This window comes from Cucurbita maxima, unplaced genomic scaffold (genome assembly GCF_002738345.1).
Source record: "Cucurbita maxima cultivar Rimu unplaced genomic scaffold, Cmax_1.0 Cma_Scf00015, whole genome shotgun sequence".
Classification (NCBI taxonomy): Eukaryota; Viridiplantae; Streptophyta; class Magnoliopsida; order Cucurbitales; family Cucurbitaceae; genus Cucurbita; species Cucurbita maxima.
Window position 1 is genome coordinate 3,464,841 of NW_019272031.1, and position 23,390 is coordinate 3,488,230.

The following is a 23,390-nucleotide window of genomic DNA, read 5'->3' on the forward strand; positions in this document are numbered from 1 at the left end:
ATTAATTTTTTTTATTAAAAATAATTTTGAAAATTGTAAAATATATTTACATTTTTTTAAAAAATATTCAAGTTAAAAAGTAATCCAAACGAAACTTAACCAAGGAACCTTTTATTTATTTATTTATTTATTATTCAAGTGGTTCCACCCCCTTCGGAGCCTAATGTCTTCACTAACACTCGTTCTCCTCTCCTATCAACGTGGGATTTCACAATCCACTCCTTTCGGGGCCCATCATTCTCGCTGATACATTGCTCGGTGTCCACCTCCTTTGGGATCAGTGTCCTCGCTAGCACACTGCCTGTTGTCCACCCCTATTTGAAGTTCAGTGTCCTCGCTGACACACTACCCGGTGTCTGGATCTAATATCATTTGTAACAGCCTAAGTTCACTGCTAGCAGATACTGTTCTCTTTAGGTTTTTCCTTTCGGACTTCCCCTCAATGGTTTAAAATGCGTCTGCTGGGAGGCTTTCACACCCTTATAAAAAATGTTTTGTCCCCCTCTCTGATCAATGTGAGATCTCACACCTTACAAGACCCATCTTGATAGAAAAAGAACGAACATCTCTAACTACTACTATATGTGCAACGTGCAACTCAGTAGTCCCACATTAGTTTTTGTTACTCGTTGTAATGATCCAAGAAAAATGAAAGTTCTTAAACAACGAAGAACAACCGAACCTAACCTTAAAAGCTTAAAAACATTTCAAACAACATTTCAAATAGTTTAACGTGAAAATAAACGTGTTACATAAGTTACACAAGTTGTTGCAACTTTTTCACATTATCTTCAACTTTAATACCCACTTCACAAAGGTGTAAACTTTATACATATATGGTTACCTAAATTTTAGGCAGCTTAAATTTTGTTCTATCACTCAACTTTTTCATACAAAAAGCATAGAAATATTGGAGGGTTAGGCTTCAAATGGGTAATCATAGAGTGTTTTCATTATTTTATGTGTTCAAAAGCCACATAAACAGCCAAAGTTTAAGACATTCAAAAGCCTCTCATACCCACTTTTTCTCATCTTTAATATAATCAAACCACACAATCCATCCATAAGATCATAAAGCTACCCAACCCACCTTTTGAAATGGTAGGCATAGCTAAATTAATCGAGAAAATTTATTACGGTTGAGAATTTTTAGGAGGGAGTCCCACATTGGCTAATTAAGGGGACGAGAGTTTATAAGGGATACATCTCCATTGGTATGAGACCTTTTGAGGAAGCCCAAAGCAAACCCATGAGAGCTTATGATCAAAATAGGTTCGTGATTCGTGACATGGTATCAGAGATGCCCATAACTTAGCCATGTCAATAGAATCCTCAAATGTCGAATAAAGAAGTGTGAGTCTCGAAGGTGTAGCCAATAAGTGACTTAAGTGTCAAATAAATGATGTACTTTGTTCGAGGACTTCAGAGAAGGAGTTAGGCCTCGGTTAATAAGCCTCAGGGGAGTCTCTATAGTGTACTTTGTTCGAGGGGAGGATTGTTGGGGAACTCCAAAACAAAACCACGAGACTTTATACTCAAAATGAACAATATCATACTATTGTGGAGTATCGTGATTCTTAACAACAACATACAACCAAAGCTCTTGTACTTTTTTTTCATGAAAAAATGAAGAACTTTACATGATTTTTTACATGGTAGCAAGAACATTCAAAGAAGAACAAAGTTTAAGCATTGCAAAGAAACTCAAGCAACAAAGGAAGAACACGAGGAAATTGAAAAACATTTCGAAGAATTAAGCATTTGGGTCTGTAGTTTTGTCGTTGTCTTTATGGTTTAGATCCAATTTGCTGTCGAGTTTGGCTTCGTTGGTTGTTATTACCTCAATCTCTATGGCACCGGCAGAAGGCGGCGGCGGCGGCGAAGAATCTTTGTCTTTGTCGGAGTTGGTGGTCGGAGGAATGGCGGCGGCAGTCATTACAATATCTGTTGTGTGTTCTGGTAGCTTCATTTCCTTTGCTTTGGCTGTTTCATGCTTCTTGTAGATCAAATATAGTATCATTTGAGCTACTCCAAATATGAATCCAAGGACATTTGGAAGCTGGTGATGATCAAAACATGGAGTTCAATCATTAAATTGTTAATAGAAAGAATAGAAATTTAGAGAATTTTGTTTCTAATAACAAGTTTAAAGTGTTATAGGTTAAGACAATCGTTTTGTACGTCATTCGGGTCTTTGTACGTCATTTTTGTTTTCAAGTGTTAAAGGTTTGATTCCGTAGAATCTGACCCATTTTTTTATTTTGTAAAATTATGAAATAAATCGGATTTATTTTTCGGTCGAAAATATGGGTTCCCTCATCTATGTTCTTTAAGGAAGAGGATCAAGTTCTGTATCAGCACAAACCCACCACTAGTAGATATTGTCTGCTTTGATCTGTTATGGATCACTGTTAGTCTCACGATTTTAAGATGCATTTGCTAGGGAGAGGTTTCCACACCCTTATGAGGAGTGTTTCGTTCCCCTCTCCAACCGATGTATGATATCACAATCCACCCCCTTGAAGGCCAGCGTTCTTTCTGGCACACCGCTCGGAGACCAACTTTGATACAATTTATAACAGCTCAAGCCCATCGCTAGTAGATATTGTCGGCTTTAGTCCATTACGTATTGCCGTCAGCCTCACAGTTTTAAGACTCGTATACTGGGGAGAGATTTTCACATCCTTATAAAGAATGTTTCGTTCCTCTCCAATCGATGTGGTATATCACAATTCACCCCTTTGGAGGCCATCGTCTTTTCCAGCACACCGCTCGGTGACCAGCTCTAATTCGTAGCAACCTAAGCCCACCACTAGTAGATATTGTCCGTTTTGGTCCATTGCGTATCACCATCAACCTCATAGTTTTAAAACGCGTCTACTAGGGAGAAGTTTTCTATACTCTTATAAGAAATGTTTCGTTCCTCTCTCTAACCGACGTGGGATCTCACCATTGGCTATTCCAAACCAGTTGATGCACGAAATCGCTCCTACCCTTTGGGCAAAATGCCACAAAAGTGGTAAACTTATAATTAAGAGAGAGAGAGAGAGAGAGTTGAAGCATTACCGCAACATAGATGTCCTTGAGAAAAACACCATAAAGAAGCCATGCAATAGCACTAAGTGTGAGGAAAAGCGACAAATAAAACGGCATGAACTCCACGCTCTTGGTGCGAATAACCAATCTCTACAACAAACCAAAACCCCAAAAACATCATTAAAAACCAACAAAACAAAACAAAACAACACAACACAAAATTGTTCTTAGCAGAATTTAATGATACTCACCATGATACTTAATGGAGCTGCAAACACACTGACACTAAAAGCCACACAAATCCATCCAACAACCTTAACTCTGTTAGAGCCTTGCACTAACAAGTGAGTTACAAGTAGAATCAAGCAAAACCCACCAAAATTCAACAGAAGAACCAATCTCAAAGTGGAAACCTGTGAATTCATCATAAAAAGTTAACTTTTTTCAACGTTTTTCGAATCAAAAATCGTAAAAAAAACCCTTCAAAAGTTCATATTAGATTACTCGAATCCACTTCGGAGCAAAGCAAATGAAGATCGCAATGTAAATTGTCTCAATAACACACCCAACCGAGTTGATGGTAATAAGAAGAGTTTCATCAGGCTTGAACGAAGCATAATATAACCACAACATTGCACTAAAAAGTGCCACCACATATGGAATTGATTGAAACCCTTCCGTTGATTTCTTCTTACAAATCCTCATAAACGTTGGCCTAACCCCAAAAAAAACAATACCCATTTCAACATAAAGATTATATTTCAAGATCCAATATGAATCAAAAACAAAGATTTGTAATGAAGTTAAACTTACACGGGAGCCAAGAACACGATGAACGAGATAATGTTACCTAAAAAAATAGACCCACGTAACAAGAATCAAGTAAGTACGAATCATCGAGCTCAGAATACAAAAAAACAGAGTGTTTTTAAGAACTTGAAAGGTCGTTTTTGACAAATACGGAAAAATAACACGTACCCAGAAGACCGAACGCGAAAACGCCAAGATGATGGGTATCGAACAAAGCCATCGCTATCGGTTCGAGAGATTATATGATTGGAATGAAAGAAAAAAAGGGTTTTTTTCTTTTTTTTTTTTTGAAAGGGGACCCTAAGGATCTTTCTTCTTCTTATTGTAATTACAAATGTGAGAAGCTCCCATTTATATAGGGAATGATTGAACCTGCAAGTGTGTGAATTATTTTTGTCTTAATAACATATAAAATTGATATTTTTCTTTTTATAATTATAAAAATTAAGAATTAAATTAATTATTCAATCATCTTCTTTTATAATAAACCTTCCCCAACTCTAAATACTAATTTGATTAACATTCTAATAGAAAGTTAGAATCCTTAATAATTACATCCTTCTCAAATTAACCAAAAATGTAAACTTTATATTATTATAAATAATATATTTGATATTTAACGCAAAGCAGGTACGTGTACGTACGGTACAGCTAATTCAATGAATTACGAAGTTAAAATTTCTAATCCAGAGATCGTTCCAATTCTCCATCTACCCGAAATTCCCGATTTAATATTAGTTATTAATTCTTAGATTTTTTATTAAAAAATTAATATAAGGTCGGGATAGAAAATGAAAGTATCGAAAAAATCACCATTTAAACGGAGATTTCGCTAAAATTTTTTTTATTTTTTTAAATATTAACCTAGGATTTATTTATATTAATAAAGATTAATATTTTAAGATGAAGCACTAATAATTTGAAAATGAATTTAATTTTTGTTTCTTTATGATTTAAATTTTGTTATTGCGTTCTATCCAGCCTAGCTTTTGACCTTCCATCCGTAGAGGACAGCACCCAATACCCTGCCTCCACGTGGCAATTAGTCCAAAAACATATGCAAAAGAAATATATAAATTAATAAAAGTTTTTTATTATAATACTTAATTATAATGAGAGAAAAATATATATTTATTTATAAATAAATAAATAAGACCTCCTAGCACCATATCATAATAATAATAATAATAATAATAATAATAATAATAATAATAATAATAATAATAATAATAAATAATAATAATAATAATGCAAAAAGTGACAAAAAAGAAGTGGGATATTTGGTGGGGTTTGGATTTGAGGATATGGTGAGGTGGGAAATTATTAAATTATTAAATTTTTATAGAAACCCTAAGGATAAGATTTGTGTAAGTAATAGTTTTTTCTTTTTTGGTGAATGATAAGATTAGTTTGATATATAAATGGCATAATCATGATGAGTGGAATTATTAATTAATTTAATTAATTTCTCGACTTAATTTGAAAAAAAAATCCCGAGTTTAGATGTGTTTATAGGTCCTTACACTTCTAATTTTGGATTCTTGTTTAGAAATGCAAACACATACAACATGATTACGACTATCAAGAATGATAGGACCTAAAACCTAATACATAAACATGATTATATGATTATAAGGACAGGAAATATGTGTTAGGGGTTGGATATGTATTACTTTCGTATTAATTGTTTGTGTACATGAACACAGACCCATTAGGTAAGCATTACTCTCGTGCTCCCTAAGCCTAAAAATGTGAAAGGTAGACGATAATTGTACACATATACATAAATTGTGACTCGAGAAGTAACGGTATAAAACAAGAGTTTGTGATAGGGTGCAACGTAGAATAATTTTGTATGTACCAATACTTGTAACTCGCATGACTTGCATATATTAACAAATTGTAGAATGAGACAAATATGACTGATAACTGTAACAGCCCAAATACACTCCTAGCATATATTAACCGCTTTGACTCGTTACGTATCGTCATCAGCCTCATAGTTTTAAAACACATCTTTTAGGGAGAGAACCCTAAACCCTAAACCCTAAACCCTAAACCCTAAACCCTAAACCTTATGAGGAATTATAAGAAATGCTTCATTTCCCTCTCCAACCCATGCGAGATCTTACAGTAACGACCAAACCCAACTCTTTGACCTTTTTTTATTTTATTGTTACAATCCATTTTTTAAAACTAAGAGACCCATCATTCCCAAATGTTAAAAGTTCGAGAACTAAACTTGTAACTTAACTTATTCCTAAACACAAAATTGTCGAACTTTTGATCAGACTAAACTCATAGCTTAACCTAATAACAGTACCAACCGAGATGAAGATATTTTACGTTGAATCGAGCGTATGAGTTTGGTAGGCAATAAAAACAATGAAGTAAAGAGATGGAAATGTTGGGCACAAAGAGAAGGAGATGGAAAGAATGCAATTATTGAGGAATGAATTGGTGAGTTTCCATGATAGACACGAATACCCTATTTGCTTTGCTTTGCTTTGCTTTTCAAAGTTGTTATCTTCTTCACTTTCTTTATGAGCTCATTAAAGTTTCCATTTTGCTAATTATGAACACCTTTCAAAGATATGAAGAATTACCTCTAACTTAATAAACAATTCCCTTTTGACTTCCCATCAACCTTTTTCCCAAAAGCTCCAACCTTTCAATATTAAATTTAACTCTACATTCCTACGTTGGTTGGAGAGGAGAACGAAACATCTTTATAAAGATATGGAAACCTTTCCCTAGCAGACGCGTTTTAAAATATTGAGGGGAAGCTTGAAAGGGTAAGCCCAGATATGACAATATCTACTAGCAGTTGGCTTGGGCCGTTACAAATTATATCAGAGCCAGACATCAGACTATGTGCCAGCAAGGAGGTTGTTCCTCGAAGGAGGGTAGACATGAGGTGGTGTGCCAGTAAGGATGCTGGCCCCGAGGGAGGGTGGATTTGGCAGGGGTCCCACATTGATTGGAGAAAGGAACGAATGTCAGCGAGGACGCTGGGCCCCGAAGGGGGTGGATTGTGAGAACCCATGTTGGTTGGGGAGGACGAAACACCCTTTGTAAAGGTGAAGAGGAAGCCCGAAAGGGAAAGTCCAAAGAGGACAATATCTACTAGTGGTGGGCTAGGATCGTTACATCTGTCATTCGTGTTTGTTTTCTATATCGATCTTGTCCATTTTTCACAATACGAGAAATACGAGAAAAGGGTTTGAAAAATCTCTACGAAATAACGTACATTTCAACGTCGTTTTCATACGTCTTCAAAAGAAGTTTCTTGGAATTGAACATGAACCAATCGTTAAAGAAAAAGTATTAAACCTTGTGTCATATTGTTATCGTAAGCTCACAATTCTGTCCTATTGTTCGAGATATGGTTGTTTAAGATGGAATTTCATCCGTAACAAAAGCGAAAAAGAGGACGAGCTTTTCACTGTTGAAGCACTCATATGTTTCGATTTCGATACGCAATTCAATTCATCCGAGACCACACCCTCCACCTTTCTCCACTTGTAGTAACAGAAGAGGTGATCTTGATTGTTTCTACTTTTTTAGGCAATTTCAAACACTTCCAATCACATTTTATTTTATCTCCTAAAAAGTTACTTTTTGATGAAGATCAGCAACTTTTTAATATTACAAATTATCCAATAATATTAAATATGGAAGAATTAGTGGATGATTTTTGAATTTATGAAACTTTTGGGCAATGATTGAAATGGTGTATGCATATGATAATATAATGAATGGCTTAGCATTCCCCATTTTCTCATGAAAGTGGCCACCATTTCAAATATCTTGCTCATATGTTGGAATGTTTTTTCAATTTCAATCACCCATTATAAAAATTAACTTTATAACGATTCCTGCCCACGATTCGGAATTCAGATTTGACACTTCACCTCGATTGTAACATCTCAAGTCCACTGCTAGCAGATATTGTTCTCGTTCTCTTTAAACTTTCCATTTTAGGCTTTCCTTCAAGGTTTTTAAAACGTGTATGATATGAAGAGGTTTTCACACCCTTTATAAATAATGTTTTGTTCCCATCTCCAACCGATGTGGGATCTCACACCGATATTTTCCTGCATCTCCAACGACACAAACAAATACGATTTCTTCTAGAATGCTTTGTTCTTACTCGCATGCATAAGAGGAAAGTTTGGACTTTTCCTTTCGAGCTTCCCCTCAAGGTTTTTAAAACGTGTCTGCTAATGAGAGATTTTCACACCCTTATAAAAGTTTGGACTTTCCCTTTCGAGCTTCCCTTCAAAGTTTTTAAAACGTGTCTGCTCGGAAGAGGTTTTCACACCCTTATAAAGAAAGTTTCATTTCCATCTCCAACCGATGTGGAATCTCACACCGATATTCCCATCCATCCGTAACGACACAAACAAACACGAGTTCTTCTAGTATGCTTTGTTCTTACTTACATGCATAAGAGAAAAGTTTTTTTAGAGATCACCCAACATAGAATTTCTCTAAATAAAACATGTTTCACTATAAAGTTTCTATAATTGAGCCACTGAATTTCAAGAAATGTGCACTCTATATGTTTGTAATAAACTTTTTTTAATCATCCTATCGTCCGTTCATTCATGAGCTACTATAAAGGAAAATACAATGACTTTCACGGAATTAATTCATTTAATTTTTTGTGGCAACAATTACTTCCATAAAAAATTTTAATACGTTATAAGGACGAAATTAAAACTTTTAAGAACACTAGACGTTTTAATTTATGTCTTATTCATTTAAGCTAGAAAGTACTAATAAATTAAAAAAAATGGCTATATTATAATAAATTTGATTTTAATTAATTATAATAGAGATATTTATCTTGAAAACTTTAGGGAGCATTAATGTGGGGCAAAAACTAATTAAAGATTACAAATTCATACTGATCGGAATGGCAACTTGAGCCGACAAACTTTTTCATTGAACAATAATGTTTTTCTGTTTTCTTGAGTTTTTTTCTTTTTCTTTTGTACATTTACATCCGCGCAGAAGATTCAAATCACCTCCATTTAGTAGTTCTCGTGCCACCTCAATGGCTTGACATCGAAAGAGTAACCGAAACTTGTCCTTGACCAGCTCGTGAATCGCATCTTGGGTCAAACTTGTCCTTGACCAGCTCGTGAATCGCATCTTGGGTCAACATAGCGTTAAATATAACCTCCTTCCTGCCAAACTGGATTGTCGATATTAACTGAATTTGTACCAACTAAGAACACAAAAGCTCCTAGCAAGATTTACTTGGGCAATGGACGGATGAGATTTATTCTCTTCCAAAATCCCATCCCATTTCTTTGAGCGGATAAATCTAGGCATAGCTAACATGACACCAATAACCATCTTAGAAGTCGATAGTTTAACGTTTGCAATTGCCGTTATTTTAAAAAAAAAAAACGTTCTAGAAGATTATTTTAATGATTATCTTTCAAAAAAAAAAAAAAAACCATAATTGATTGAAGACTTATTAGCTTAATCAATAAAATGAGGATGAAGAAAACACTTCAAAGTTGCTATAAATATAAGTGACCTACAAATACTAATCTATAAAATGAGTTCTCCAAATTGTAAAAGAGACAATTTTTGTGGGCATTGCTCTAAGTGTACAGTTTTGGGCTGAATCATGATGACTTGGGATTACATTCAGAAATTTGAGCTTCATATGGATGCATTAGGGCCAAGAGTTTCATTTGATTTTCATAAGAACATCATTTCAAATGTCCAAAAGACCAATAATATGATGATATTAATGTGTAAGGCACAGCAAAACAATGGCATTTGGAACCCATTGTGCAGAATATACAGAATTCTCCTCAGCCTATCTTCTATTCTACTGTGTATATTATGTATCAAGCTGAAATGGGGGAAGAACTTGATCTTAGGGTGAAGGAATATAAGCCAAACTCAAATATATGTATTTCTTTTATTTACCTCTAAACAACAGATCCATTGATAGCCCGATTGATGGCTTGAGTGCACGTATGAATTTTCGAGATGAAGTATCTCTGTTGGTTTTCTTTCTCCGGGAAGGTCCCTCTGGAGCTCCTGTAGTTTTGATAGATTCAGACTTTGAACTAAAGATGGAGGAGCTGAATGAAGCATCAGCTGCGCCAAATGACGAATGGCCTCTCTGTGATGTCTCGTGTGGCGGATACCCTACTGCCCCATCTTGATGGGGTGGGGGAAACTTCTCACTCTTGCTCTTAGCATTTGATTTGGTCGTGTTTCTCCACCTCTGAAGAATAGAGTTGAAACATTAACAGGTTAATTGGGTATGAAAAGACCGAAAGGTAGGGAGGAGAAATGTGAGATCCCACATTCATTGAGAAGGAGAACGAAATATTCTTTATAAGAGTGTGGAAACATCTCCCTAGCATATGCGGGAAAAGTCTAAAGAATACAATATCTGCTAGCGGTGGGTTTGGCCCATTATAAATGGTATCAGAGCCAAACACCAGGCGATGTGTTAGCAAGGAGGCTGAGCCCCAAAAGGGTAGACACAACGAAGCGATGTGTCAACAAGGACACTGTGCCCAGAATATGGTGGATTGGGGGATCCCACATCGATTGGAGGAAGGGAACGAATGCCAGAGAGTACACTAGGCCCCGAAGGGGGGTGGATTGTAAGATTCCACATAGGTTGGGGAGGAGAACGAAACATTCTTTATAAGAATGTGTGGAAACCTCTCCCTAGCAGACGCGTTTTAAAAACCTTGAAGGAAGTTTGAAAAGGAAAGTCCAAAGAAAACAATATCTGTTAGTGGTGGGCTTGGACAGTTAAAAGAATAAACAGCCATGCTTGACTTACATCTAAGTTTGATTGTATCTCTGCATTAGCTTCAGGAGCTGGGACAGCTCGAGTAACTCGATCCCGTACTCGTACTCTCCTGCCACCACCATCAGCAGCTGTTGCTTTACCACTTAGTCTTCTTCGCCTGAAATGGAAGCGTACATTGCTTGTTAAGACACAAGGACACATCTAGATGATGGAACCAAGAGCAAGGGGAAGGGAAAAACAAACCTTCTAGCCTCCTCATCTCTCAACTTTATATCCAATTCTTTGCATGGAGGATATTTAGGCAGACTTGATGGTTCACAAGCAAGAGGGTTGGTAGTGAAGAACTGCAATCAGAAAATTACAAAAAGTTGTTTTTATGCAAAATCAGACACTTCTTTTTCACATAAGCAATGTTTATAGCAAAATTACTCACTTCGCTATTGAGAGCAGCAGAGGCAGTACCTCGCCCATCAGGGTCCATTGTAAGGAGAGATTCGATGAGAGGTAGAGAAGAAGATGGAAAATCCTTGAATGTTTCCGCAATGCAGCGTTTGTATGGATGTTGGGGTTTAAAAAGAGTTGCATTCGGCAATTTGTATTTCTTCCAGTAATCCTCCGTTGGAGAACCACACAATTTAAATATCTTATGGAGTTGTTCAACCTGACAGAAAATTGTTATCTAGAATCAACTTCACCAGTGATGATGCATAAATTCAAGATGAATTATTGACAAAAGAAAATAGTTTGTCAAGGCAGAATAAACTGAAGTAGAAAATTAGAAACTCTTGCATTGTTACAATATGAACTAGGCTTGGAAGATGAAAATGAAAGCTAATGCATAATATGTTAGGAACCACGAACACGAACCTTCACAATGGTATGATATTGTCCACTTTCAGCCTAAGCTCTCATGGCTTTGCTTTTGATTTTCTCAAAAGGCCTTACTTATAAACTCATGATCATTCTAAATTAGCCAACGTGGGACTCCCTCCCAAAAATCCTCCACACTTAGAATCGGCCACTAAACAACCTCAAACCCAAGCAACCCTACCCAAATCCAATTCCACTCTTTCGAAGAATGAAGGTCTTTCAATCTACTACGACCTTCTTCATTGCTACTCTCTCTTTTAGAGGATTCAAATGCTTGAAATTCATGCAACAGCTAAGATATAAATTCATTGAATATTTAATGACCAAATCAATTATTTTTCCTAATCATTATGGGTTCAATATTAATAGAATCAAATTTAATGGATAAGCGAATTTAATTCTTCTAAAACCTGGCACAATATAGTAAGCATCAGAGAAAAAAGTTACAAAATAAGAATATAGGTGAGGAGGAATAGAGATCAGAAGTAGCAAGACCTCTGTCCTTCCTGGCATGATTGGCCTCCCAGCGAGCAGCTCGGCCAAGATGCAGCCAGCACTCCAAAGATCAACCCCTATACCATAAAGAGTAGCTCCAAGCAATAGTTCAGGAGGACGGTACCAAAGGGTTACTACTCGACTAGTCATATGTTGCTTCTGTTGAGGATCAAAAAAAGTAGCTAACCCAAAATCAGCTATTTTAAGTATTCCTTCGCTGTCAATTAGCAAATTGGAACCCTTTATATCACGATGCAAAACTCCTCGATTGTGACAATGTTCAAGCCCAGACAATAATTGCTTCATGTAGCATTTGACCTGGTAGAAAAGTTACAGACAGTCTTTTCATGTTTTTGTCAATATCAATGTACCAAATGCCATAAGAAAATACAAATTAAAGACACCTCAGAGAATGCATTAACATACAATCTTACTTGGAGTAGTTTGAGAAGGTCTACTTGTAATGGGGATTTTCTGAACCTAATCCTCTTAGATCCCTTCCTTTATCAACCGACAGTTTTGAAATGTAGCTATTCATTGTGACTTAAGGAGGTAATAAATAACATAAACTAAAGGGTCACAAACAATCTTGCGGCTTAACTTGAATTCTGATAGTATAATATCATGTCTTGAGTGAGATTTGTGCTGGTTGAATGGAATTCAGCCAAAGATCAATATTACGAGGAAAATTCTGTTGAGTCTCTTGTTTTTCTATGTACTTAGAACCCGGAAGTAATATCTGAATTCAAATGTACAAAGATGTTCAAGAACTACGAACGTATTTTCTTATCTAACCCTGTCACAATCCAATTATGAGAGTTATTAATCTTGACCCAACTGGAACCAAATTAAGAACAGCACAACATTTACTGATTCAGAAATTTGCTTTACATAACAATTTTGTCCTCTTGTTGCTAATTGAAGTAATAAGCATGAAATTAAAGCATGAAATTAGGCAGAAAACCTGCTAAATATGCCTTCTTCAGGGGAAGAAGACAAAAGGAAGAACAAGGGCAAAAAAGTTTGCAGAAACAATGAGACTCAGAACAAATGAAAAGAAAAGCGGGCAAGAACATCAATTTAAAACCGACGCAAAATTTGCCGGAAAAATGTCAACTACACAAGAACAACACCAAAATCCATGCTCAAAAAAGAAAAAATTCTCAGGTTCAACCGATATTAGAAACAATCTGCATTAACTGGAATAGATAGATACCTGAGGTTCCGTGAACTTGACTCCTTGACCGGCAGCAAGTCCGGCGAGGTCGTGTTCCATATACTCGAACACTAAGTAAAGACTACACGACATTCTCGAAGTAACTAAGCCCTCAAGCTTAAGCACATTGGGATGATCGAGGCGTCTCAGAACCAAAATCTCTCTGGCCATAAATCTTACGCTCTCCGGTTCTAAATTATCAAACCTGACCTTCTTCAGAGCAACAATTTTCCCAGTAATAAGATCCCTCGCCTTGTACACATTGCTATACGTCCCTTGCCCTATCTGAATCACCAAAAACCAAAAATCACACAAACTTTCTACAACTAACGAATCGAGACAAAAAGCGAAAAACAAAACGATCATGAACTCGTGGCACACACTTTAGCAAGCTTCTCAAATGTATTAGCTACACGAGGCGTCCAGTCTTCCATCACCTCACCGGCGACCTCTAGCAACCACGCCGGCCAGCCTTGCTCATTTCTCTGACAAATACTCGGTGAAGGCCTCCGGTGCTCTACAGACAAGGAATCCACATCCTGCCTAACTCCTTGTTTTTCTTCCGATTTCTTCTGTTCCATAACACTCTTGCCGTTAACTCCGTCGACATGAGAGTGGTGATCAGTGCTCCGACGTCGACGGGGAGGTCTGGATGGGCTCCGGGAATCATTGGCGACTTGTCTGCCAAGAACGCAACCCATTGGGGAAGGTCCCAGAGATCATAGAGTAGCAGTTAACTCATGGAGAGATTGAGAAGGAAAATGGAAGACGAAGAAAAATTGGAAGAGATGAAAACAGAGAGAAGTTCTGAGCATTTGGATTCAGCGAGGCGGAGACGACGGCGAGAGTGTAAACTTCAAAGTTCTTCTATTTTAATATTTTTTTCAAAGTAGAATTACGAAAGTACCCCTAGTTTACTGCGGTGGTTGTTGCGGGCATTACAATCAGGGGGGCCACCGCCTGAGATTTCACATACTAAACCAAACTGAAAACGGAAGAAAAGAATCTCTTCCGTTCCGTTCCGCTCAACCCGCGCAAAATAAATTAAATATTTACCAAATTAATCTAAATAGTTTAAGGAGATTTTAATTTTAATTTTAATTTTAATTTCACTAAATTAATAAAAATCCATTTATAATCTTTAATTTATTTTAAAATTATCTCTGACCTTCAAATTTTTTTTAATAATATTCTTATATTTTATTTTGTTTTAAAAATACTCTTAAATTTTGTAAACTAGTTTTAAAAATACTCTTATTGTTGCTATTATATTTTAAAAAAATATCTATAAAATTTTAAAAATAACAATAAATAAAGAATGTACTTTTAAAAGTTCGTTATTTTTTAAATGAAATATTAACTTTTTTTATTTTTTATCTGATATAAATATATATATATATATATTTTTTATTTATTTAAGAATATTATTAAAACTTTTGAAAGTAGTATTTTTTAAAATAAAAAATTAAATTCAAAGTTATTTTTCTAAGTGTTGAAATTTTACCGTCCGTACATTACCAGAAAAAGAAACTCCGAAAATATTTTTAATAACAAATAGTTAGAAAATTAAAATTTGAATTTTCCTTAATTTAATTTCTTTGTATTCGTTAACTATAGTTTAGTCAAAGTAAACCAATTTGATTACAATTAAAGTAATAAGACATTATAACATTCACCAAAAAATCATAAAATAAAATAAAATAGAAATATTTTTAAAATAAATAAATTAAAAATTTTATAATTTTATAATTTTATAATTTAAAATAAATGGAAAGTCAAAGCACTTATTCTTTTTTTTTATTATTATTATTATTAAAGATAAAAATTTACAAATAATAATAATAAAAGTAGTTGTGAATTAAATTCTACCTACCGAGCTGAGTCTATTAATAAGGGTATTTTTTTTATTTTATTTTTTATTTTTTAAAAATTTTATTAAGGTTATACGCCGGGTTGGATAAATCTTTTTAACTAATCCAAAATTTTGAATTAATTGTGTGAGTTATCAGAGCCACCTAAATAAATCATCACTGTTATCGGTTACAAACATTAAATATTCTGGAGGTCAATGGTAAGATAAGAGTCTACAAATAGATTGTTTACTTTTTTCAGATTCGTGAGGACACTGGTCGAGACGAGGAGGTGCTTGGGAGCTCAGTAGTCACAGATTCGTGAGGACCCTATTTCTTATGTCTTCTCTTACTTTTATCATCATCATGCATAGTCTGTGGGTCAAACTCAATATTTCGACTCGCTCGAAATTTGGATAGGATAGGTTAGGTTGGGTTGAGTTGTAACCTTCTTCTCGAGTTAGTGGGATTGACTCAACAAAAAAATGTCAACTCACGAACCGACCCAAATATCCAACTTTCCAAAAATTCAATCCAATCCCACCTTTTTTATGGTTTGGTTGGACAACCTGAGATAGTTAGTTATCGAGTCATATAAATACCTCTAAATCTTCTCTTGTTTGAACTACCGAGCACGAGGAATACACGTGGTAGAGGGTAGGAAACGTGTTATTATTAATTGTATAAACCTCAAATTTATTAATTCGTAGAGGGTACAAGAAGTCTTTAAGTTATTCAAACCCATGCTTTGGTTGACAACCAACCCTCCAAAGACTTGAATCTTTGCATAATTCAAGGAAATTACAAGTCCCATTCAATCTTTAATGCTTTGACTCTTCCTATTGAACTATATGAATCTACTTTATTTCGTTTTCGTTTTGAAATTATTTTTTAAAAAAGAATGATTTTTCGTGAGATCAAAGATGTGGGCGTTGAAATTTGAACCATGTATGGTCAACACGAACTAGAACCATACACGTGGCTGTTGTTGTAAGTTCAAGTCATAAGGTTTGGATCGAATTATTAACTTATTTATTCATATGGTTGGTTTCTGGGTTTTCTTTAAAATTAGTTTAGGTTGAACCGAACCAATATAAAGTATACAACCTAGATAAAGTCGGTTGAAATTTAGAGAAAGTTAAATAATTTGTGGAGTTTCATGTCTTCAAACCCCCTAACTCATCTTACCGTGAGGATCGGACCTTCTCAATCGCTTGACAATCCCACATTTGACTCTTCATTCACGACAATAGAATGACGATTCACGAGCTCGACGACCTTTTGTTTTAGCTATTCGACCCCAGCCTCAAAATGGTTCATTTTTCATTTTAAAGTAGACTTGGAAAATGTAGTAAAAAGAGATCATTAACGCTTATTTTTTAGCCAAGAAATAAGTTTGTTTGCAATTATATATAATTTAATTTGCATGTTTAGAATTATTTAAGCGTAACATTATCGTTATTGTTTGTGGAGTGATTTGATCAACAAGGTAATCAAAATCTGATTCCTTATCAGTGTACCAAATAATTAAATGTAATGCACAAAAAAGATTCTATGTTGCTACGTGCCGTTTGTCCTAACTGGTTGAGTTAAGTTGGGTTGAATTTTTTTTTGAACCAATTCAAGAAAAATCTTTTAGACTAAACCGAATATTCGGGTTAGTTGGGTTGGTGACCTGAGTGACCCAAAGAGAGTTCACAACTCAACTCAATTTAACCTTCTATTTGAATCTCAAACAAAAGTCTCAACTTGAAAATAGAAGGTTGAGTTGGGTTATCGAGTGGGAGTGGTTCTTTTTTTAATTATTTAAATAAAATCATTGACTTTATATGTTATATTAATAACTAAAATATAATCAAATTAAAATATCAAATATTTACGGGTTATAACTAAAAAAATATTTTATTATTATTAAAAACTCATTTTGTTTATGTTTTTTTTTTACCTTAAAAACTCCATTTTGTAAAATAAAACAGACAATTGGTCAATTTTTTCCTCTTGTCTTGTTCATAAAAAAATAATAATAATAAAAATTAAAAAAAAAAAAAAAAGGAAAATAAACATTTTGATTCCTAGTCCTCAAGACTTGTCTCTTTGCAATAATGACTGTTTGGTTAGGGTGAGGCATGAGTTGTTATACTTTTCTTCAAGGGCATTTATGGCAATACACTTTATATTTTTCAACAATACTTAAATTGTTTTTTTTTTTTTTTTTCGTTATAAAATATACTAAATTAAATATTTATTTCATAGATACAAAATTCTTTCATATGAATGACAATGGACTTTTCTTTTTGAGATCCCACATCGATTGGAGAGAAAATCGAAACATTCTTTATAAGGGTGTGAGAGCCTCTCCCTAACAGACACGTTTTAAAATCGTGAGACTAACGGCGATACGTAATGAATCAAAGTAAACAGTATCTACTAGCCGGAGACTTGGGTTTAGACATTGCATTCTCTCTTTAAAAAGGCCCAATCACGTTTAAGCGAAGGATTTAGTATCAATTTCAATTTGAATCATCACATTACAAACTATGAACACGAAAGAAGAGCAAAAGATCGACTCGAACTCGAAACTTGAAACTCGAAACGCGGTCTTCAAGTGGAAAAGCAAGGAAATCATCAAATAACATAGATGAAGAAGAACTACAGGCAGCCACATTTGTAACTAAATTGTTAAATCTTAGTTTGTTGCCTATAGATTTTGGGTAGAAAGTTTTATAATTCTATGTTGGGTTCTAGTTTTGATACTTTCTAAGCCAAACAAAATTGTTTGCACCTTCAAAATAGTCTCTCTTCTTTAAGGAAACCGTCCCAACTACAAGCAGATATTGTCTGTTTCGGCCTGTTATATTTTGTCATCAATCTCACGGTTTTAAACGCGTCTATTACGGAAAGGTTTGTACACTCTTATAAGGGGTGCTTTGTTTTCTTCTCTAACCAATGTGAGATCTCACAATCCACCCTCTTGAGAGCCCGTCCTCGCTAGCACACTGGTCTGTGTAAGACTTTGATATCATTTGTAACAGTTCAAGCCTATCGCTAGTAGATATTGTTACCCTTGGCTCTACGTATCGTCGTTAGCCTCACAGTTTTAAAATGTATCTAGTAGGGAGAGGTTTCCACACTCTTCCAATGAATGTTTCGTTCTCCTCTCCAACCGATGTGTCCAGCGTCCTCGCTAGCACACCACTCGATGTCTAGCTCTAATACCATTTGTAAGAGTTCAAATCCACCGCTAGTAGATATTATTTGTTTTGGCCCGTTACTACCGTCAGCTTCACGGTTTTAAAACGCGCCTGGTAGGGAGAGATTACCACACCCTTATAAGGAATATTTTATTCCCCTCTCCAACCGACGTGGGATCTCACAATCCACCTCCTTTGTGGACTAAGCATCCTCATTGGTACACAACTCGATGTTTGGCTCTGTTACTATTTGTAACATTCCAAGCTTAAGCCCACTACTAATAGATATTGTCCATTTTGGCCCATTACATATCGCTGTCAACATCATGGTTTTAAAATGCGTCGGGTAGGGAGAGATTTCCACATCATTATAAACAATGCTTCGTTCCCCTCTCCAAGACACGTGTGGGATCTCACAATATTCATGTTTTGATCAGCTTTCATGATTCGATACTAGACTGGTCACTGTAATTTCATCATGAAACCAGCTAGGCTACAAAAGGGCAAGACAAGGAAAAAGAAAAGTTTCTGCTGCTTGAATCTATTTAATTGGGCCAAATCCACTACAGATAAGAACATATGAAACAGTAATTTGATTACTGCTTCCAAAATAATGAAAGATATCTGCTTCCAAGTGGACAACATTATGTAAAGAAGAAGAAAAAAGATTAAAGAGAATAAAATAGTAAGCTTTGGGTAGCTCAGTCAAACACAGAAATGGCTGGAATGGGCCAAGAGTCGAGTAGGACCCTTACCTGTTAAGGAACCAGCCAACAAAGACAGTCTTATTTCTGCCTTAATCAGTGAACAAACCACATGCTTAACTACAGATGCACGTGCTTTAGACCCACAGTTACAGGGAGGATCAACATCACCAAATAGACACATTTCAGATCAATAATGTCAAAATGATATACAATCATCCTCAAGTTCTAGACTACTTATCATGAGAAGGCAAGAACATATGGTAAATAGAAAGGTAATCAGCAATCTAATCTACTATAATAATTCAGTGTAACAATCCAAGCCCACTACTAGTAAATATTGTGCTCTTTGAGATTTCTCTTTCGGGTTTTCTCTCAAGGTTTTTAAAACGAGTTTGCTAAAGAGAAGTTTCCACACCCTTATACAGAATGTTTCGTTCTCCTCCCCAACCGATGTGAAATCTCATAATCCACCCCTTTTGGGGCTCAACCTCCTTGCTGGCACACCGCCTCGTGTCCACTCCCCCTTCGGGGCTCAGCCAACTCGCTGGCACATTGCCTGGTGTATGGCTCTAATACCATTTGTAACAGCTCAAGCCTACCACTAGCAGATATTGTCCTCTTTAGGCTTTTCCTTTCGGGTTTCCTCTTAAGGTTTTTAAAATGCGCCTGCTAGGGAGAGATTTCTACACCCTTATAAAGAATGCTTCGTTCTCCTGATATGGAATCTCACATTTAGTTTGAAGAATACATGGAAGGATTCAAAAAGGGTCGTCCTTCCAGAATTCAAGGACTTGCGGAATATAAAAGGTACATACTTGGAAGACTCCAGCTTTCAGGACAAACCAGAGCAGACCATGCCACCTTCTCCACCAGTTTCATTGAAGAAAACTTTCAGATGGGAATCAAAACCTAAGTTTCAGTTCAATCATCCTGTTATTGAACGTTTAGTTTCATCATTAGAACAATATAACACCTGTATGAATGATAGCTACAAAATATAATATAATACAGAACAAGAAATAATTGGAGTTGTGCCATTCGATTATTGAACAATGAAGATTGCTGTAATCATCACAGAATCAAAATCAAGTTGGGTCATCAAACCTAGATCATATCTGTATAAGTGATCCTCAAATTCAGCTAGCATACTGCAGCATTAGATATTTCTATCTACCACATAGAACACAAAAGGTTATGAACTTATAAACTAAAATCAAGACCCATTAATGAAAAATATACAAACATCTATTGTACATACAGATTCATGAATCATGTTTCTGCTTCTATACAATAAACAGAGTTTAGATACTGCCCACCATGGCTAAGATCTGGCAAAGACACCCCAGATTTTACCTCGGCCAAGACATTCCAATAGTTTCTTTGATCCATCAACATTCATTTCAACAAGCTTTTGAAGATATAAACCAGCACCAGCAGCAGCCATCTGCTTTCTACACTTGCTTGATATCATAACCGAGGCTAATAATGAAACAGGGTACTTCTTGTCCAGATTTGATATTGAAGGGTCTAAGAGTTGGACTGCACTTACTATCCCTTTCTCTTCTTTCTGGAAAATTTTTCTGTTACCTGTGTATTGTAATAGAGAAGACAATGCCTTGGCAGCTGCTTCTTTCTCCTCAACAGATTTCCCATCTAACATATTAACCAAGGGTGTGATGAATCCAGCTTCCCCCATTTCTTTTCTTGTTTTTGTGCAGAATCCGAGCTCGTGAACTGCTCGAGCTGCTGCAGTTCTAACGCCTAATACTCCGCAGCTTAGAGCTGGAAGAAGCCGATCAACAAACCCATTTGAAATAAGAGCTTCGGCGATCGGGGAAGATGAAGCCAAGAGCCCCAAAAGCTCCACAGCCACTTCAAGACTATGAACTGATGGAGCTGAATCCCAGAAACTTCTCAAGAGCTCGATCCCACCTTCTCTAACGATCAAGAGCTTCAGATTATCATCTTCTGCAACTAAATTACATAGACATCCAATTGCATTTTCTTGAGCTAACGGAGTTCCCGAGGCTAAAAGCCCCAAAAGAACGATAACCCCATTCTCTTCAATGAAATTCTCTTTAATTTCACCAAATGATGCAAGATTTCTAAGAACAGCAGCTGCTGAGGCTTGAGAACCGGGAGTGCCGGCCTCACAAATCTCCAACAGAGATGAAATTCCTCCTCTAGAACCGATTGATCTAGCATTTTCTTTCGAAATGCTTAAAGGTTGGAGGGTTAAACAGGCCTTCTCCTTAGCAAAACCGCTACCAGAATCGAGAATCCTCAGCAAGTGATTCAAAAGCTGTAGACCTTCAGCAATCATTAAATGCCTAACACCATCCACCGATGAAACGATGGAAATAGCAGCAACAGCCCGTTCCTTCAGTTCTAAAGAACTGGAATCCAGTAGCCGAACAAGAACAGGAACAATCCCTTGAGCCGCAGCAATCGTTACATTCTTATCATCCTCATTCAACAACTTCAACAGCGATTCAATAGCCAATACCCTCGATTCAATGCTTCCAATCTGTAACCTCGTGATTAAATTCCTCGACTCTGCCCGCACAGCCTCCCTCCTAGACGACGAACTCGAAACCGCACCATCATGAAGAATCTCACTCCGAATCAAAACCTCACCATCTTTAAGTAGAGAGTCCAACTTCGCAAGAACCGAGTCAATATCGCTCTGAGTCTTGAGTTTACCATCGGAAAGTTCCGGATTCCGGCACTTCTCCGAGAGAAAAGCCGCCTCACTAAGAGCTTTCAAAACAGAATGAAGAAAATCAACAGAAAGAGGATTGGAAGACGAATTCGGAAACTCAGAAACATCTATCAATTGTGTGCGAAGATCGGAGAGTTTCGCTCTGATTGAAGACCATTTTCCCTTGAAATTGTTGATGAGCGGAATATCATCAAGAAGAGAAGAAATCCGGTCGTTTGAAAGAGAAAACTGGTCGTTCTCCGGCGGTATTTTCATGGCGTTGAGTGCAGGAGGTAGCCGGAGATTCTGCAAGCCTACAAGGAAGAAAGTGGGCGTTGGTATGAAAAAGGGCACCAAATTCCAGCTACTTCAGCTACAAGAAAAAAAATTATATATTTATTATAAAATTAGCAACTACATGACCCACTCGCATTGTAGGAGAGTGCGTTACACTCGCCGTACCATTGGCTCTGACATCTCATTATTTTAATAGTTTTTGAAAAAGTTGGATTATTTGTTTATTTATTATTATTATGCAAACCTTTTAGGATGGTTCTGTCGAAGAGCACTTTAATAGGTTGTCCGGCTTCATTTAGAATTTAATTTTAATTTTTCAAAAAATAAATTAATTAATATCAAACTTTTGCCATTTTTGTCTCTAATTAATGTCTAAATTTATGGCATGTTATTTATTTTTAAAGCAAAATAATTTGAATTTCTGGTTATTTTATTTTAATCTAAATTATTTTATAAAAGAGATAATATTTTAAATAGTATTTTTAAAATACTCTTCAAATTTTTTTAAAAATTTCGAAAATACTCTTACCCTATTTCAAAAATACCTATTAAATTTTAAAGGTAGCATTAAAATTTTTAATATTTAAAAAAAAACTTCAAAAAAAAAAGCTATTATCGTCAATATAGGAACCAAAACTGTCTATTTAAACTTCACAAATCATCTCCAAAAAAAATTAAACAAATTAATGATATTTTTTAGCTTTTTTAAAAAATACAAATAGAATTAATAAAATATTTGAAAATTCAAACAACTATTAATATATGGAATTTCCATATAGAATCAACTATACATATATTTTTTAAATTTTTTAAAATTTTAAAGGTATTTTTTGCGTATTATTTAAAATGTTAAAAAAATTTAAAGTATTATTTTTTAAGATAAAACTCAGATATTTTATTAATTTAATAAACTCCAAACCCTCTTTTCTAAAAAAAATAAAAAATTAATTAATTTTATTTTTGAGAGAGTGAAAGAAGGCGCGTAGACGAGTGAGAGAATGGACGGTGGGCAAGTCAAGTAGCAATCGGCAAAGTCAGCGACGGTGGCGCCGGGCGCCGAACAGCGGTGGCGGGATTTGTACGGTAGTTTTATTATTTGCAAAATGGACCCTTTTGGAAGTTTTATTATTTACCGTTAAACCCTTCTACTTTTGCGCTTTTACCTTTTGCCCAGATTTCCTGAGAGTCAGACAGTTGAAACTTCATTTATGGCCCCTCATAAAATTGTATTTACTTTATTTACCCCACTTTTTATTGCTTTTTGTTCATAGCACCACAAAAGGTTAAAAATTACAGAAAAAAGCCATAAAAATTATGAGTGGCAGAAATAATCTTTTCAATTTCCAATGCCTTTTGGACAATTAATAAATACAAAAAACCCTGAGGGTTTTGTGAAAAATATATTTTAAATTATC

At 35.5% G+C, this 23,390-nt stretch overlaps 3 protein-coding genes across 3 annotated transcripts; all 3 read right to left on the reverse strand.

The window, feature by feature from the left end:
• Positions 1-1,591: 1,591 nt before the first annotated feature.
• On the reverse strand, positions 1,592-4,173 carry LOC111490158 (bidirectional sugar transporter SWEET12-like). The gene is made up of 6 exons (XM_023138668.1): positions 4,015-4,173; positions 3,850-3,886; positions 3,541-3,751; positions 3,288-3,449; positions 3,067-3,186; positions 1,592-2,059 (listed from the first exon to the last, which is right to left on the reverse strand). The coding sequence occupies exons 1-6, from the start codon at positions 4,064-4,066 to the stop codon at positions 1,754-1,756; spliced, it is 888 nt and encodes a 295-aa protein (XP_022994436.1). The 5' UTR covers positions 4,067-4,173; the 3' UTR covers positions 1,592-1,753.
• A 5,417-nt stretch (positions 4,174-9,590) lies between these two features.
• Positions 9,591-14,060, reverse strand: LOC111490109 (probable serine/threonine-protein kinase At1g54610). Its single transcript, XM_023138602.1, has 7 exons — positions 13,613-14,060; positions 13,230-13,514; positions 12,014-12,331; positions 11,082-11,309; positions 10,892-10,992; positions 10,679-10,805; positions 9,591-10,105 (listed from the first exon to the last, which is right to left on the reverse strand). The coding sequence occupies exons 1-7, from the start codon at positions 13,928-13,930 to the stop codon at positions 9,794-9,796; spliced, it is 1,689 nt and encodes a 562-aa protein (XP_022994370.1). The 5' UTR covers positions 13,931-14,060; the 3' UTR covers positions 9,591-9,793.
• Positions 14,061-19,997: 5,937 nt separating this feature from the next.
• LOC111490111 (vacuolar protein 8) lies at positions 19,998-22,039 on the reverse strand. The gene has a single exon (XM_023138605.1). The coding sequence runs from the start codon at positions 21,952-21,954 to the stop codon at positions 20,299-20,301; it is 1,656 nt and encodes a 551-aa protein (XP_022994373.1). The 5' UTR covers positions 21,955-22,039; the 3' UTR covers positions 19,998-20,298.
• Positions 22,040-23,390: the final 1,351 nt, after the last annotated feature.

What these genes read in the sequence shown, in the direction of transcription:
- LOC111490109 (XM_023138602.1), bottom strand. Translation starts at nt 13,930, where the DNA reads ATGGGTTGCGTTCTTGGCAGACAAGTCGCCAATGATTCCCGGAGCCCA. An exon ending in TCATGCCAGGAAGGACAGAG is followed by an intron (nt 11,310 to 12,013) that starts GTCTTGCTACTT and finishes ATTTTCTGTCAG; the next exon opens with GTTGAACAACTCCATAAGAT. An exon ending in CTGCTGCTCTCAATAGCGAA is followed by an intron (nt 10,993 to 11,081) that starts GTGAGTAATTTT and finishes TTCTGATTGCAG; the next exon opens with TTCTTCACTACCAACCCTCT.
- LOC111490158 (XM_023138668.1), bottom strand. Translation starts at nt 4,066, where the DNA reads ATGGCTTTGTTCGATACCCATCATCTTGGCGTTTTCGCGTTCGGTCTT. An exon ending in TTTCGCGTTCGGTCTTCTGG is followed by an intron (nt 3,887 to 4,014) that starts GTACGTGTTATT and finishes CTATTTTTTTAG; the next exon opens with GTAACATTATCTCGTTCATC. An exon ending in TTGCTCCGAAGTGGATTCGA is followed by an intron (nt 3,450 to 3,540) that starts GTAATCTAATAT and finishes ATGAATTCACAG; the next exon opens with GTTTCCACTTTGAGATTGGT.
- LOC111490111 (XM_023138605.1), bottom strand. Translation starts at nt 21,954, where the DNA reads ATGAAAATACCGCCGGAGAACGACCAGTTTTCTCTTTCAAACGACCGG.